The sequence below is a fragment of the Larus michahellis genome, chromosome Z (genome assembly GCF_964199755.1).
Source record: "Larus michahellis chromosome Z, bLarMic1.1, whole genome shotgun sequence".
Taxonomy (NCBI): Eukaryota; Metazoa; Chordata; class Aves; order Charadriiformes; family Laridae; genus Larus; species Larus michahellis.
In genome coordinates this window covers 76,335,528-76,351,809 of record NC_133930.1, presented here as the reverse complement: position 1 = coordinate 76,351,809, position 16,282 = coordinate 76,335,528, and the positions used below count along the sequence as shown (strand labels likewise).

Below are 16,282 nucleotides of genomic sequence, written 5' to 3'. Positions count from 1 at the left end.
GAATTAATTACTAGCATAAAACACTGCCAGTATCCACAAGTGACTCTTGAAGTAATACTTGAGGTATGCCACCCTTCTACCTCTCTTGGCTGAAAGGAAGATATCACCCCACAGAAATGTGCTGGTGCCAGTTCAGGACACCTTTGCTTGGCTGCTGGCCCAGGTCAACCCATGCCACCAGCCAACCAGAGTGTTCTCAGGTAGGCAGTCTTCTCCATCCTCCACTCTTGACACTTGCTTACACCCTATTCAACGGCCATATGGACACAAGGCAAGTCAATCCACCCACCAACCAAACAGTTACACAAGTGTCAGGTCCAACAACAGGAAGGAATAGAAATACACAGCTGGGAACAAGTGGAAAGGACTTAAGAGGAAACTCCAATGTCACTTTTAGTATGACAGCAATTTTAATTAAAAACAATTAAATGTCAGTTGGTCTTGACTAAATGCCCAGAGATAGGGGGAAGTAGGCAAGTCTGAAAGAAGGAAATGGTGGGTAAGACTCAGGTGCCCACTTAGTAGCACAGACTTCTTGTGGCTGTCTGCCAGCAGAGAAAGAGTTATAGGTTTGTACGTGCCTACAAAAAAAACCCCAACCCTTAAAATGTAATATAGTATTGCATATTGCAATTCTAGTATTGCATACTAGAAGTTTATGTTGAAAAGCACACTGCAATTGCTTACTGCTTCATCACATTCCAGCTGAGGGTGGAAGGCAGACCAAATATTTCATTCACTTTCAATGTGTATTTTCTTCTGCACTACACACACCCCACAGATTAAAAAAAAAGGTACCTTAGAATGTAATGCACTGAAATCACGATGGGTAGTGGAGGGAAAGGGAAATGATTAAAAAAAACAACCTTAAAAACAAGTTCCAAAATAGCACCAGTCAAAGCTTTTCAACAATAACAAAAAAAATTGAATTAAAGGCATTGAGAATTGAGTGAGAAAGAACCTAGATTGTGATCACTAATTTTTCAGAAGGTAAATGTTCTGAAAAACCAAACATCAATTTGCTCTTCCAGTTTTGGGAAGCTGTAGTTCAGTCAGTGGCTAGTAATAAAGACAAATAAAATTATACAGTGTAGAAGAGTAAAAATCCTATCTAGTGCTATTTGCCATTTTGAATTGAAGCCTTCATACAAAGCTGAAATTCTTTAAGAAGCATCGTCCACATGTTATCACAATAGTCACGTTCAGTAGATTCAATCCATAATTTGATACAGTGTTTTTTTTAAAAGAGGGGGAGAGAAGGGGAAGGTTAAGTTTTTCAAACATATTTTAGAGTTCTACGTAGAAAAAAACCTTATCTTTCAGGAAAAAGAAAGAACAAACATTACAGACCTCATCTTAAAACCTGCAAACACTCCCTTTTTTTAATCTAGAAATTTTTCTCCTACTCCGTTCCCTGTTCCTGCACGATAAAAAAGAAATAAACAAGCTCCCATACAATAGATTGTAGTTAAACATGAAGTAATGGGAACCCTTTTGCTGTCTGAATCCTAGATAATTTATAATTCAGCAAGCTGAAATGAAGTGTGCTTAACAGAACCAAGTTGCCTACAACACAGCCACTGCTGGATCATACTAAGCATTAAAATGAACACAGAGTTTTTCCTTGTAGTCTATCTGCAGGCTGCCATGAAAATAGCAATTCATTCCCTGTTTCTGCTTTCCCACACCCTCGGCCTACTGGTGGCTATAAAACAGTCAGCGCCACAAGATAAATTGGATGAGCCTGCTGATCAAACAGAGAACTATCCCACAGAAAAAGCCAGCTCGCTGATCTGAGTCACCACATAGCCACATGCTCACTAAAAGCAGATTAGAATGGCATAATGTTTAGGAAGGTGTAGGGGTGGGAGGGGATTTGGATTATCCCTTTGAGCATCAAATCAAGAGCCACTTAGGCATCAAAATAAAAATGCTTTTTCAATACAGACTCCTTGCAACAAACATTATGCAACTTCAGAGAACTGCATCCTGTGTGATTTGTGTTTTATTTATGAAAGCATCCACAGTGGATGGCAGTAACGCTGGGCCAGATAAACCAACCACAGCAAGAGAGCTGTGGTTCAGCTCTCATTGAGGGATCAACCCCTCAATGTCAACTATGGGATCTTTCAAAACACAAAACTTTAGAAAATTTTTACTGTGAGAATATTGAATTTGTTTTTCTGATTTTAATTTTGCAAATTTATAGGATTAGAATAGCTCAGCCCTATTCATTTCACAAGGCACAAGTTTAAATAAAAACATTTGTTAAACATTAGATGATGTGCTTCCTACAGACCCCAGGTTGTCCCTTAATGCTCCCTTTGTGCCACAGATCCCCATCACCCATCAAAATTTTCCAGTTTCTTCTCCCTAAAAGCTTCCAAAACAGTTAACTGCCAGTAACAGAATTGTGTAATGACTAAACAGAAACTACCTTAACAAATCATAAAGCAGATACCATGCCTATTTTCTTAGTTTTCAGTGGATGACAGGCCATTTTTTATTCAACTAACTCAGCTGCAAGTGTTTCCAGTGTGCAACACAGCATACCTCTGAAGCAGAAATCTTACTCAAACACCAATTCACACAAGTTTGAACACACAGTCCCAGTCCATATTACCCCCCTTTGGGATAATAAAAAAAGTTGTAAACTTTGTCTGGACTACACAACTGTCAGCAAGACAGTGTCACTGCTCTCTCACTATAAATGCCTTGGAGAGCTTGAATAAGCAGCCTGTAAGGAACATCAGAAACTGACAAAAGCAATTATAAAAAAATCTTCCAAAGAAAGAGTTAAGTAACACTTCTACACTCAACACCATATTTGACAACATTTCAGAAGGGTAAATTTTTTTTTTTTTTTTACATTTCCAACAGATAAAAACCAGAAAGATTAACTTGGTAAATTTCACCTGTCTTCTCCCAAAAAAAACCAAAACAAAACCACTTTGGTCATAGACTTTCAAAAAAAAAACCCAAAACGTTTACCTCCCTCACCACTACACAATCTACATAAAAATATCTGCTTGGAAATGCTGTTATGAAATATATGTATCACCTCTAAAAATTGCTTAAAAGGAAGTGTGGAGTATGTTAATTTTGAAACATCTCATTGGTATTTCAAAAGGTTAACAGGTACAACCCTTGACATTGTATTTCAACCACCCACTGTATCACCTCATACTGTGCATGTTGTTTACGCTAAAGACATATACATCCTCAGTAACAGCTGTTTATTGACCAAAATCTGGCTTTCAGCAGCTTGATTATTTTATGCCTAACGAGGTGTGCCTATGACTAGAGAAATATTTTTTCTGCCTTATAAGGAAGTGTAGCACACAGCCCACTAGGAAACCAAAGCAGCAGTCACCTGGGAAGTCATAATGACTATACAGGTATATTGAACCAAAACCTGAAGGCATGCACTCAATAAAAATAGGACACTTGCAAACAAATAAAAATTAATGTTTAACTTTATTTACAGATTCCTATTCATGGACTGTACTGCTGACAAAGATGAGATGAACCCTACCAATGTGGGGGTGGGGTGCAGCAGCGGAAAAACACACAAAACCACAAAACCAAAACAGTCTTTGGTTTACAAAGAGGTGTTTCTGAAAAGGGGGACAATAAGTGGTCTAAACCAGACTAAAGCAACTACCAGCACAAACTGACAATAAAGATGCATTATTAGTTATCCCACTGTTTTAATGAAAAACGATTGGTCCACTAGAAGCACCTATCAAGTGTTCAAAAATTGCTTTAAGAAATACAACAATTCCAAAAGCAAAACATTAGAAGTATCACTGCCAAAATAACCCTAATCTTTCACTTTGTACAATGCTTCATTTCAGCCTTCTATGTTTGTTTACACTTGTAAGCATGTTTTTACCTTATTTGTCCAAAGGGCAGCATAAGACTTCCTTTATGTATGATACAACTTCAATAATTTGCCTCAAGGTATGAATTCACCCAGGCCAATTATGAGAGGGTAAAGTCTACCCTGGGTCCTCATCCACTATTAAGTGCAACATATTTAAGAAAATGCAAAACTATTCACCTTGCAATTAACAAAATGAAAAGTTCTTTAAAACCTATAGCAAAACATTTCTCACAGTAAAGTAATTAATCATTTCTTTTAAACAATAGTCTTCAGTAAAAAGCAAAACCAATATTAAGTGTCTCAAAAGCAAAGAATGTAATTTCAGTTAAAACAAAAAGTAAAAATCCCAGTGAACTCTGACACCACTATTTGGCATTATGCAACTCCCAGGGACTAATGGACACAAATACTGAAGGGTGCTCAAGTAAACCAGTAAAACTAGTTAGTTACTTAGCATGCCACAGAGCAGTTCTGACAGAAATTTCACAAATTAATTTTTAAAGTCACTTATCTACCACTCTACTCGCCCACCTTAATCAAAAGTTAGGCCTTTATGAATACACAGCTCATGTAAAACCTCATTTTCTTTAAACTTCTTTGAAATCTTCATATCCTGACAAAGAAATTATATTCCTCATCCCACTGTTCAGCTTCTTCCACTCCAGCTGATATACAAGGCTGGATGCTTTTTTGCCTTGTGCTCCACTAACCCAACCCATTTCATTGTCACCTTACATACCCTAAATCTTGCAGTGTCTTATCTTCCCCTTCCATGCAAACCACTCAAACAGATGTGGTTTGTTTTTAAGGACCACTTGTCACTTCTATGGCACCGTCTTCCCTCCTCTCAGCATAAGCATACCATCCAGCCTCCCACAACTCCACTCCTTTAAATCTACCCTAGACAGTCTTTGATCTAGGCTTTGGTTCCTTGCATACTGTTAAGTCATTCACGTTCAGAGCCACTACTACCATACTGTCACCCCAAGGTTTATAGTCTGTATCTTATCCCCGACTCATGCCATTGAGAAACTGGCCTTCCCCAACTGCCTCCAACATTATGGGTTTTCTCCCACGTGGTTATCACTCTCCAATTTCTGGTTCTGCACCATTTTGCTTTCCCTATTGGCCCCAGCACTGACCCCTGATGATTTTGTGCATCTCACACTTAGTATCCCTTTAGTGGTTTCCATCTTCAATCACAAGCTATCTTATCCTACCTATGCAGTGTACATAGAGCAAACTGCTGAAATTTGGTCCAGCTTTGAGCACAGGGCGTTGGAACTGAACCTTCAACAGGCATTTCCAGCCTGAAACACTCCGATTTCATTCACAGGGCTGAAAAACTGACTCTTAGCTCTGCCACTAAATTGTTAAAGCCTCAGCCACTTGTGTGTTCCCATACCCTGTCATTTTCCTGTGTTTCTCCCCAGTAACTGTACTTGATTTCATATCTTCACATTACTGTCCTTCAGATTTGCCTCTGCTACAATGCTGTCATTCACTTACTGAGTAAAAGCAACCATCTAGTTGTATGGATGTAACACTCACAGCAAGTATCTCAAGCTTTTTGCATAAGTGGGGTCCATCCTCAATGCACAGATTATTGGAGACAGGGATATTGAGAGAAATAGCAAAAAGATAAAAATGTTACCCAAGATCAAACAGAAGCCTCAGATAACTTTGCAACTTTTCATGCTTCTCCAGTGTCCCAGTTTGTGGTCAAACATCCAAATCCTTTTTTACTTGCTTTTAAGCCTCTAAGATTTTGTGCAGAAAGAGATTGCTCATACAGATCATGAGTTTGCTTCATTCCCTGTTCCACATACACAAGATCATAGACAACCACCTATTGTTAAAGTTACCAACATTTTACATCAAACTTGTCATCAGCTACATAACTGGAAAAAACACTCACCCCGAGGTGGACAACCTGCACGGAAAATTTCAGCATGAATGGCTGAAGTTCAACAAAGATTCAACTAAGGAATGAAGACAAACCCAAGAGCAGATGCAGCATTCTGCATGTGCTAGACTTCTTCCAGCCACTTCCTGAAGAAACTCCAGTACAATCACGCTTCTCAGTTTTCTGTTTGAGTTTGATTATTAACAAGAAGAAAGGGTACCTCTGATCTCAGAAAGGAGTATTTGCATCATTTCCAAAGTCTATCAAAATGTTAGTTCACTTACGCCTGGTAACACCTGATAGGAACAGATGAATTCTCTAAAGATCACCTTTTAAATTAGATCTACGCTTCATCCCCTCCTGGCTCCTATCTGTGACAAGACTGCCTCTGAAGCACTTCCACAAAGCAAAGACAATGCAACCCTATGATGGCACACTGAGTAACTACTACTGCTCTTAACAGACACTTTAGCCAATCTGTTGCCAGACACTGACAGTGGAAAACCTACGGCAGTCCAAAGAAAGACAGCCCCACCAACAAGCTAAAAGGTGAAAAGGAGACAACAGAAGACAAGCAGAGAGGTCAGAGAAGAGAGCAGGGTAAGCCTGGACACAAATCATGGATTGAGCTGCAAGGGAGGGACAAAGGAAAAAAACAGGCTGACAAGACAATCGAGCAGGGCCAAGAGAAACAGAACTGTTATTTTCTTAAGAATGAAAGGTCACAATTACTATACATCAATAGATTATTAACCAAAGGATAAAAATGAGTTCACATAAAAAAACAGCAAACATCAACTATGTGGGGGAGGGTGTTTAGGTTTGGAAGCCATGTTTAGAAAGCTCTTCAACTTTGCAAAAGTATGTCAGGAAACTTGAGTTTCATGCATCTGTGCAAACTGAATTTCCTCCTTGTGGGTATATACATTACATTAAGGCTATTAATTACTTTTAGTTACATTCAGGTGTTTTATTACGTTTATATGTTTCTGAAAGTCTTGGGTTTCACTCAGTAGACAAGGCACAATGGGCCCAATTACATCCAAATGCCACATGAATGCAGAATTAATTTCTTCATTGACTATAGTAACTTATAGACAATTAAATTACTTTATAAAGCTAAAACCAGCAACATACTTATCAATTAAATGGCATGCACTACCCTTCCCACTTACACCTGGGAACCAAGGCAATGAACAACCTCAGTATCAACTGACTGTGGATGCCTTCAAGAAAGGAAGTGATATACATTAAGTGATATAATTAGAATTACCACTGACAATTGTTACAAGAACAATGGAGACTCAAAACCAGAACATGGACACCATGAGTCCAGTTTTGTGGACCAGGCAAATAAAGCAGCAAGATATAAACAGCTCAAGAGATTTACCAAACATTTCCTAGTAATTCTGTGGCAGAGGCAATGTTCAGTGCCAGTCACCAAAGACTGAATTTGACTTCTTTAACTTAAAAGCCATTCTATTGCCTCTCCTCAGTACCACAATAAATTTACACACTACTTGGTGTTCAAGTTGAAACAGTGATCAACAACAAGTAGTGAGAGTTATTCAGAGAAAAAAAATAAGACCTTTTATCATTTTTTTAGACTAAAGTTTGAAGACAGATTAGGGAAACTGAGATCAGATTGATTATGCTTAAATAAGGCATTTTCTAGGTTCCACAGGCTTTGCCTGCCAGCTTTATTTTCAAAAGAGGCACAGCATGTTCAGAAGGTTCCTATCATTATTAAACTAGAACCATCTATTTTGAAATACAGTTAAAACAGCAAATCCACTATCACAGATCTTGCTAACCGGTGATTCAGAAAAATCAAGATGTGTTAAGAATGCCAAAAACCCCCCAAAATAGCTTTAGTTTTGTTTGTTGGGTTTTTTTTTTTCCACTTTTCCCCTTTTTCACAAGACTTCTGTTCCACTCTTTGCATGTTCTTAGAACAGAAGTTAGTAAGAATAATTAAGTAACAATTTTAATAGACTGCTAAAATAGAAGAACTTACTCCTTGGTTTCCTGAACAACACTTTAGCCGGTACTATAAATATTTTTCCTTATTAGCACATCATACACATGGTTTTCCATTTCAGATTCAGAACTAAACACAAATGTATAGCTGTTAGTTCATTTTCATTGTCTATATAACTACGCAACTTCAGATGGTTTCAGAATCAGTATATCAGAAAACCTGCAGCACTGAATTCCTCCTACTGGATTAGCTGGTGGCTCAACTCCAACTGAAGACCCTATATGCAAGCAAGAAAGAGTCTTAGTCAAGGTTCTGAGTTGGGTATAAAGAATAGCAACTCAAACAGGTCAAATATCCCAGCAGAGTAATATATGCAGACCACACTTTATCTAATTACTAGCTATAAAATCCTGCCATTTGGTCCATGCTTATTGCATTTACTTCACTGACTCAGTATTACTGAGAGAGCACCAAATCAAGATCCATTTCATAATCACATGTTAGACAATTTATAAGGATCGGCCTTTTGACTTAAGAGTGTGGCTATTTGCATTTCATTGCTTCAGCCCACCTGCTTATAGTAGTATGAAATCAACCCATCCTACTATACTTATTTGTAAATCAAAACCCTTCAAAGTAGGGAAGGGCACTATGGGGAAGAGGTGGAAAGAATCAGATTTCACAAGTGCAGTATGGAAGAACAGACATTTTTCATCAACTGAAACCTTGTACAGTACCTTAGATATCCAAAAGCTACATCTTTTAAAGCAATTACAGCACAAACCAACACAGCTGAAATGCTGTCATGACCTTAACCTTGACAACAACTGCTGACATCACTTCAAGACAAAAAAAGCTTACTTTCTTGAATAATCCCATTCATCTACTTAATTCACACTTGTTCTAAGTATTTTGCTAAATCAAACATCTGAAGTACCAATGGGGAACCACAGGAGGACAACAGCTTCGCTGACATGTTTCAACATTATTTTAGTACTCCAGTGGCACAGATCCATGCTTCCAACTCACCAGTTCAGCACTGCTAGACACAGGGCTGATAGAGGACAAACAACCTCTACCCCAAGGACATTAAAAAAAAGGGTTAAACCAACAATACTGTCCATAAAGAGAAAACAGGAAGACTAATTAGACTGATTAGTTTCATCTTTCTTCTTCATTTCCTGTATCAGGTACAATGTAAGCAGTTTTCAGTACATGACAGGTATCACATAATTCTACATTAATACTACATCCTCCCACTGACATCCAAAGGAGTTTCCATCTGTAAGTAAAGACCCCCCGTCATACCTCAGTGGTCTAGGGTGCAGGAAAGGGTGCAGCGTGCTGTGCCCACTGCCCAGGACAAAACAGTCTCTCTGAGATGAGGGCCACTAGTAACATTGTCCAGCCACAAGTTTTCAGGCCATGGCATTGGCAATCACCACCTACCTAGTGTTCCTTCCCCTAAATGCACCTCAGCAGCCAAAGCAAACAAAGTTAATTACCTCTTTCTGCTAAATTCCTTTCACAGGGGAACCTTGCTTGCAGGATCAGGCCATTCCTCCACATACTATTCCACCAGACAACCCCACAACCTTCCTTCCTCACACAAGGCAATGCCTACACATGCCACAGGGTCCGTACTCACCAAAGCAGTGCTGTCTCCAGCTATCAGCTATATCCCACCAGATCCAGTTTCCCAGCACCACCACAGCCACTGCAGACATCTCCGTGGGATGGCTGCTCTAGGTGTCCAGCATTTCTTTAATTTCACTACAAGCAGAGGGCAGCTGTGTGGTCACACTACAGGGAGCAGTGGTCCTGTTTCCACAGATCTTCCAAATCACTGTAACTGGGGCAGCTCCTCCACAACAGTCTGCTAACCCAGCACAGCTTGCAACTTGGTCACTTCAGTGCTACCAGCTGCTCACCTCCAACCAAGGGCCACCTTTAAGCACTAAACATCCCTGTTGCCACCAGCCCATTACTCTGACAAAGAGTCAGCCCCTGGTTCTAGACCTGCTGAGATGGTATCTCAAGAGCCCTATTGGAAACACACTTTTCTACACAGGTCTCTCAGGTTGGGACAAGACTACCCCAATTCTTACCCACCCCCTTCACAGCTGGCAAGTTTTCCACCTGATAACACATTGTTTGCTTTAACTCCCCATACACAATATATACACTTGCAATGCAGATCCCTAATAACAAAAAACACAACTCCTTCCAAGTTTCACACCCCTGCAAATACTCCAGCCCCAGGGAACACCAAGTCCAGCTGCTACCTGCATTCCCCACCAATTACTGTCACAGGCAAAACAGTCTCAACTCAGGGAATTCTACTGACTTTAAATTATTGCCAATTAACAGACAATTAATTATCAATTTGAGTATCCAGAAAAAAGATAAGTAACCAGACTTTTAGGGAAGCACCTTCTGTCCTCCTTCCCCAGGCTCAGCTTCAGTCAGAGACCTTTCCTCCCCACCTTTCCATGCAAACTGCTCTTGTTTTCACTGCTCCTTACACTCAGTCCCTCCCAAGCCCTTCAGCGAGGCAACGTAGGAGGCAAGGGTCAGTGCGTAATGGTTTTTCTGCCACGCCTTGCTTCTTACTCCACTGCTGGTTGCATCTTAGCTGTTACTCTGCTCCAGCAGGTGTACCTGCTCTGGAGTGACGTACCTACAGGTTGCAATCCCTGCAGCAGAGTCTCTGCCCCAGTACAGGTCTGCCATGGGCTGCAGTCTCCTCAGGGTTGGGTCACCCACAGGCTACAGTCCCTCAGGGGGCATGTGTGTATCCCAGCTGCACACACACAGATCACCCACAGGTTGCAGTCCCTTCAGGGGTATGTATACTTGCTCTGCCACAGCTTGCCTGCAGCCCACAGTCTATTCAGGAGCATCCCTGCTCCAGTGTGCAGCCTGCACAGGAGGCAGTCTCTTTGAGGGTGTAGCTCCTGTGGCAGGGACTGCCCTACAGTGTCCCCTTCCACTGGTTCTCCTCTGTTCTCTCTTAGCGTATCTCATCCTTTCTCCTCCTGTTCATCCTCTCGCATGTCTTCCCCCATATCTCCATTTGTGTCTCCTGCCCCTTGCAGCTGCCACTCTTTCTTAAAAGATTTATGAGCAGCTACACCACACACACTTATCTGATAGGCTGAGGTTTTAGCATGCAATGGGTAGTTTTCAACAGCTTCAAAGCTGTCCAGAATCAGCTGTGCCCATGGTAGTCCATGGTCTCTTCCCCCACTTGGCACCCTTGCAGTCCCCCAGTACAGAAACCCCGCCATTGGTGCCCAAGACAACCCATTCAGCTACTTTTCAAGAAAGAAGGTAATTATTCAAGTAAATATAAGATCTAAAGACAACCCAACTACAGTACAGAAAAATTATTAGAGCTTCTAAGTGATTTCACATAAAAAAGAGCAAGGCAACGGCGACTAAGGGCAGTAGAAGCAATTCTCTAGCACCCATGAGTTCAAGAGCAGCTCTGCCTTCAATAAGGGCTGGGGTTTATCACAGATACTTATCAGATGCACGTGGAACAGCAAGACAGGAGACCAGATAAGCACAAGCAAAGCAAATGGAAATTCAGATATTTTCTAATGCCTGTAGTGATACAACAGTGGCCTTTGATTTAAGAGAGTAAAAACATGGCCTTCTACAGAAAGTGAGGTGTGTTGTTAATCCTTTCCCCACATACTCACAGATAACTCCTCTATCAGACTCAAGCAGGAATCTGCTTTGTTTGTTAGCCACCAAGACAAACACGCCTCATGAACTCTTAAAGCATTTTTCCTCAGAGTTATCCAAGAAGGGTCTGGACACACTATGCATACCTCCTTTTACTAGTGCTATTTCTCAGAAGGAAAAAAGCATACATATAGCCAAAATTCTGTCCGGTCAACACAGGCTACTGTGCTCGTTCAGTTGTTCTGCTGTGCACTCCTTGCACAGTCAAAAAAAGCACACATTTTATAACTGCTGTGCACCTTGGTCTCCCACCGTCAGCAGAAAAGCCTGGCTTTACAGGTGTACCAACAAAAAAACCCAAACACCGAAAACTCAAGCCTTCCCTGGCAGCACTAAAGGTGGAGGAGCAAAGACCACGGTGCAAAAGCAGAAGCCTGCGGAGGTGGTGTTTCCCTTGAGGACCGATGGCGGGGGACGGGCTGTGCCCCCTCACGACAGCCGACCCGGTCCCGGGGTGCGCGCCGGGCCCCACAGGAGACGCCGGCCCGCAGGTGAGCAGCCCCCCGGCCCCGCTCCTGGGCCAGGGCGGGTCCCGGAGCCTGACACCCGCGGGGGGGAAGGCGGAGCGGTGGCGGGGGACGAGGCCCACTGCCCTGCTCCTCAGCGGCGCGATGGCGGGCGGAGGGGCGTGAGGGAACAACGCCGCCGCCATTCCCCCACCTCCCCCGCCGCCCGCGCTTACGTGTAGATGATGGACATGAAGTGCATGAGCCAGAGCACGACGAAGAGGATGAGCCCGAAGATGGCGAGTCCCTCCAGGGCCAGGGCCAGCACCGCCATCCCCGGGGCGCAGCGGCCCGAGCTGGAGCCGGAGCCGGCGGCGGAGTGGGAGAGAAGGAGGGAGGCTGGGCGGCCTGGTGGCGTGCGGAGCGGCAGCGGGCGGGCTCTCGAAATGCCTCCTGCTGCTGCTGCTGCTGCTGCTGCTGCTGCTGCTGCTGCTGCTGCTGCTGCTGCTGCTGCTGCTGCTGCTGCTGCTCCACCAGCCCGCCGGCCTCCGCGCACTGAGGAGCCACCGGCCCGCCCGGCCTGCCTGCCTGCCTGCCTGCCTGCCTGCCTGCCTGCCTGCCTGCCGCCGCCCGCCCCCGCCTTTCTGTCAGGCGCAGGCCCCGCCCGCCCCGCGCTGGCGGCTGGCCCCGGGGAGGCGGGGCGGCCGGTCACGGGGATGGCGGCGGCGGGGCGGGCCGTTAAATCCGTTACCGCGCCTCACACGCCCCGAGCCGGGTACGCTCGGCCGTCGGCTGCGTGACCTTGGGGGTGTCCCCCTCCTTGGGCCGGGCCGGTGGCACCGGGCGGGAATGACGGGCGCGGTGGCAGACCGGGGACGGGACGGCCCGGTCGCCGCTGAGGAGGGGTGTGGCGGAGGCGCTCGATCCTTGTCCTCCGGCTTTGCTGGTGGCTTTTAAAAACGCTCCCCGCCCCACAAAGGCCGTGCGGGTGCACCTGGGGGAGGCCGCGGCCCGCCATCCGCAGAAGGAGGGCCCGGGGCGGCCGGGTGTTGCCGAACACAGGTTGGGCCCGTAGGGCTGCGCAGAATCTGTTGTTTTATTTAGTGTTTCGGGGTCTGGAAGCTTTCGCGGTAGCCTCGAGCGCTGCAGGGTAGGGTTGCTGTTTCCAGCAGAGGGGTGCGCCTGAAGCCCCTCATGGCGCTGATCCCCTCCGCGCACGCCATCGCCCGCAGCGCTGGGGTGATGCCCGTGGTCATTCCACAGCCACCCTTATCCCAGCCCGCCATGGTAGAGCAGCCTGGTGACTACCAGCCTTGTCTGGGTTTGGGTTAGTGCCCGATTAATGAGCCTGTTGCTCATTACTAATCGTCTAAACCATCTAGTCCTGCCTTTATTTGGTTACAGTGTTTATAGCAATTCCTATTAGTCTGATGTTGTCCCCCTTTTCGAGGGGACTCATATGAAGAATCTTCCCAGCATTTCTGTTCAGCGTTTACAGTTTGCACTAGTCTCCTCTGCTCATTGTGTAATAGGCAAACAGGCATTGCATTAACCATTTTAAATTTAACTCCCATTAATCTGGGTTATGCTGCGGAAAAACAAAATTACTTGGGTGCCTTTGCCAGCATACTGAGCTTGCCAGATGCAGGTTAGTTCTGGTCTGGAAGAAGCACAGCTGTACATAAGAGATTATGGTTACCTGTACAAGAGAAGGTACACGCTTTCCTCAGGACTCTTGACCAGTAGCACAAGCTGAACATTGCAGTGTATGCACGCTCTCTAATAGATTTTTTTTCTTCCACAGCTCTCAATTATTAATGCAGATGAAAGAGTGTTCATAAATTCTGCTCAAGAACTTATGCCATATTTTCTTAAAACATTAAAGTCACCATAAGGATTTGAAACTGTAGGAGAATTAGCTTTTAAGGTAGCTCTAATTGTGTATGAGAAGTTAGGATGCAGAGATTTAAAGGCAACTTACTGTCAGAAAAGCTAGGATCTCTTGCCACATGGTGTGGCAACAAATTGACGAAATTTAAATTAAAAGCACAATTTAAAATTGAAAGTTAAAAGCTACTGATAACTCCAGTAAGAACAGGTGAGATATCAGTCCATCCTAGAGCCAGCACTGCCTGTGTAGTCTGTTAGTTTGTGCTTAACGTTAGTTCCCACATAAATCATGGTGGCCAGCAACATACCTTACTGCCTTCAGTGTCTTCTTAGTAAAACTTTCTTAACATTAAATTTTCAAGTAAAACAATTTACCTTAATTTTCAAATTCCCCTCTCACAGATTGTGCCCATATCTCATTTGTAACGGAAAGTTGCGGTCATTTTTTAATTTTTCTATTCGTTCCTGCAGTTAGAGTCTATCACATTTATATTGACTTAACAATTGCCTCAATAAGCTGTATATACATTTTTTAGCCATGATTTGAGTTGTCATGCTCAGTTTTGGCACTGTCACAAGACTAGTCTATCCAGAGAATTATGAGCTGATACATATGAATTGTTAGAGTATAGCTGATATAACCCTTACCTAGTTGGATCGCATTTCTCTTCCAAGGCAGAAACAGCCTATGCAAAACAGTATCTTGCATTAAAATATGACACTACAGTGACTTTAGGAAGATTGATGGCCTGTCTTCGGTAGTCAGTTTAGCAAATAATCACAGTTTATTAAACTTTTTCTAGTTTTGAAGTATTGAGGTGAAGCAGTAAAGCTTATTCTTTGTCCTAGAAGGTGTTTGCCTGGGAGATTACGTTGACAGGCTGCTTATTTTGCAATAGCTAGGGTCAATGGCTCCATGCAAACAAACTTTGCTGAGGCTTCTTCATAAATAAAATGTGTAAAGGTTATTTAACTTGCTACTGGCTGCTACACTTCAGCAGACCATACTGATGAATGCGCAGTCCTCAAACAATATTATGCAGGAAGATGCCAAGCTGGCATAAATAACTTTGGTTTAGCAAAGTTATTTCTTTCTGCCATCCTCTGTGGGACAGCATTCTATCCGGCTGACTTTGTTGTATGGAGAGAAAGAACTTCTCTGTCATGAGGGATTTAAGGTAAAAAGCTGCAGCACCCAACACTCAGGTCCATGTCTGGTTTAAAATAGGAAGCTCCAATATAATTCCAGGAGCCATTACACTCCATTTGTGAGCATGGTGGAGGAAAGTCAGGTAGGGTAAGGCCTTCAACCTGAGTAACTTCTCTAGTCAAACCCTGCCACATGGATCATTTAAGCAGGTATCTTAAGCGCTGTGGGGGAGCAAAGAAAAAAGTAATGGTTCCCTGGAACAAGAGGCCATCTGGAGCTGTGAGAGCTCACTGGTAGGAGACATGCACCTGGTCTCCCCTCTGTTCGTGTGGACTGCAGTGATTCGCAGAGAGCAGTGTTCTTTAGACAGGGCAAATCTGCCTCCTCCTCAAAGATGCCTCATCATACCTCGGGGGCATGATACACCCTGGTGTTTTAATCAAATGCTTTGGATTTATGCTAATGTGTACTGTATTTAAATTAAAAGCAAACAAACAAAAAAACAACCCTTCCATGTGCTGTACAGCTACTGTTCTTGGTTCATTCATGATTTTGCCAAAATATTGATGATTTTAGCCTCATTGTTTGAGGGTAGCTTTGTTGCAGACGGAAGAAGATTAATAGTAATCTCCTTCTGAAGGGTCCTAAATGGCCTAGGTATGAGACTTGTTGTTCCAACAGCAAAAATTACACAATACAAACACTTTTATGTAATTTTGAACTGATAAAAAGAGATATGCGTATTTAGACCATTAGCAAAAGTACTTATGTGTGTTAACCTGTAGTGATACTGGTATTAGTTCTGAGAAGACTGTGGAAACCAAAACCACAAAAGTTTCTCTTACTAGTGTATCTGTAGAATTTTTAACCCCTACACAGACGTTTCAATTTCCTTCTAAATCATCTGAGTTTCTGTCAAAAACCCTCATTTACGTAAGCTTTGGAGGGAGAAAATTCTGATCTCTTTCTCCATCTTGAGATGGCAAAACAGTTTGTCACCTAAATTCCAGTTAAAAATGTATTTAAAATGTGCTGAAATGCTATTTCACAGCTTGTGTGTGCCTTTGTTACTATTTCCAAATATACACTCCCCAGTTCACTCTACTATTACTGTTTGTGTTCAGAATGATGAAAGCAAGAACAAATTAGTTTTCTTTTGCTTATGAGCATTTTTCTTCATGAAAATAGGGAAGTAAGGGGACAGACAGTGTAAGTTTTCTCTATGCCTAATGATTAGATCCATTCGTACATCTGCAGTCTGAAACTGCTT

At 43.0% G+C, this 16,282-nt stretch overlaps 1 protein-coding gene across 1 annotated transcript in view; it reads right to left on the bottom strand.

The window, feature by feature from the left end:
- The window catches only part of UGCG (UDP-glucose ceramide glucosyltransferase), a 30,011-nt gene extending 17,396 nt beyond the window's left edge, over positions 1-12,615 (bottom strand). The window contains exon 1 of the mRNA XM_074569834.1: positions 12,209-12,615. Within this exon, the coding sequence (XP_074425935.1) occupies positions 12,209-12,306 (98 nt within the window). The 5' untranslated portion in view covers positions 12,307-12,615. The remainder of the gene's footprint in view (positions 1-12,208) is intronic.
- Between the last annotated feature and the right edge of the window lie 3,667 nt (positions 12,616-16,282).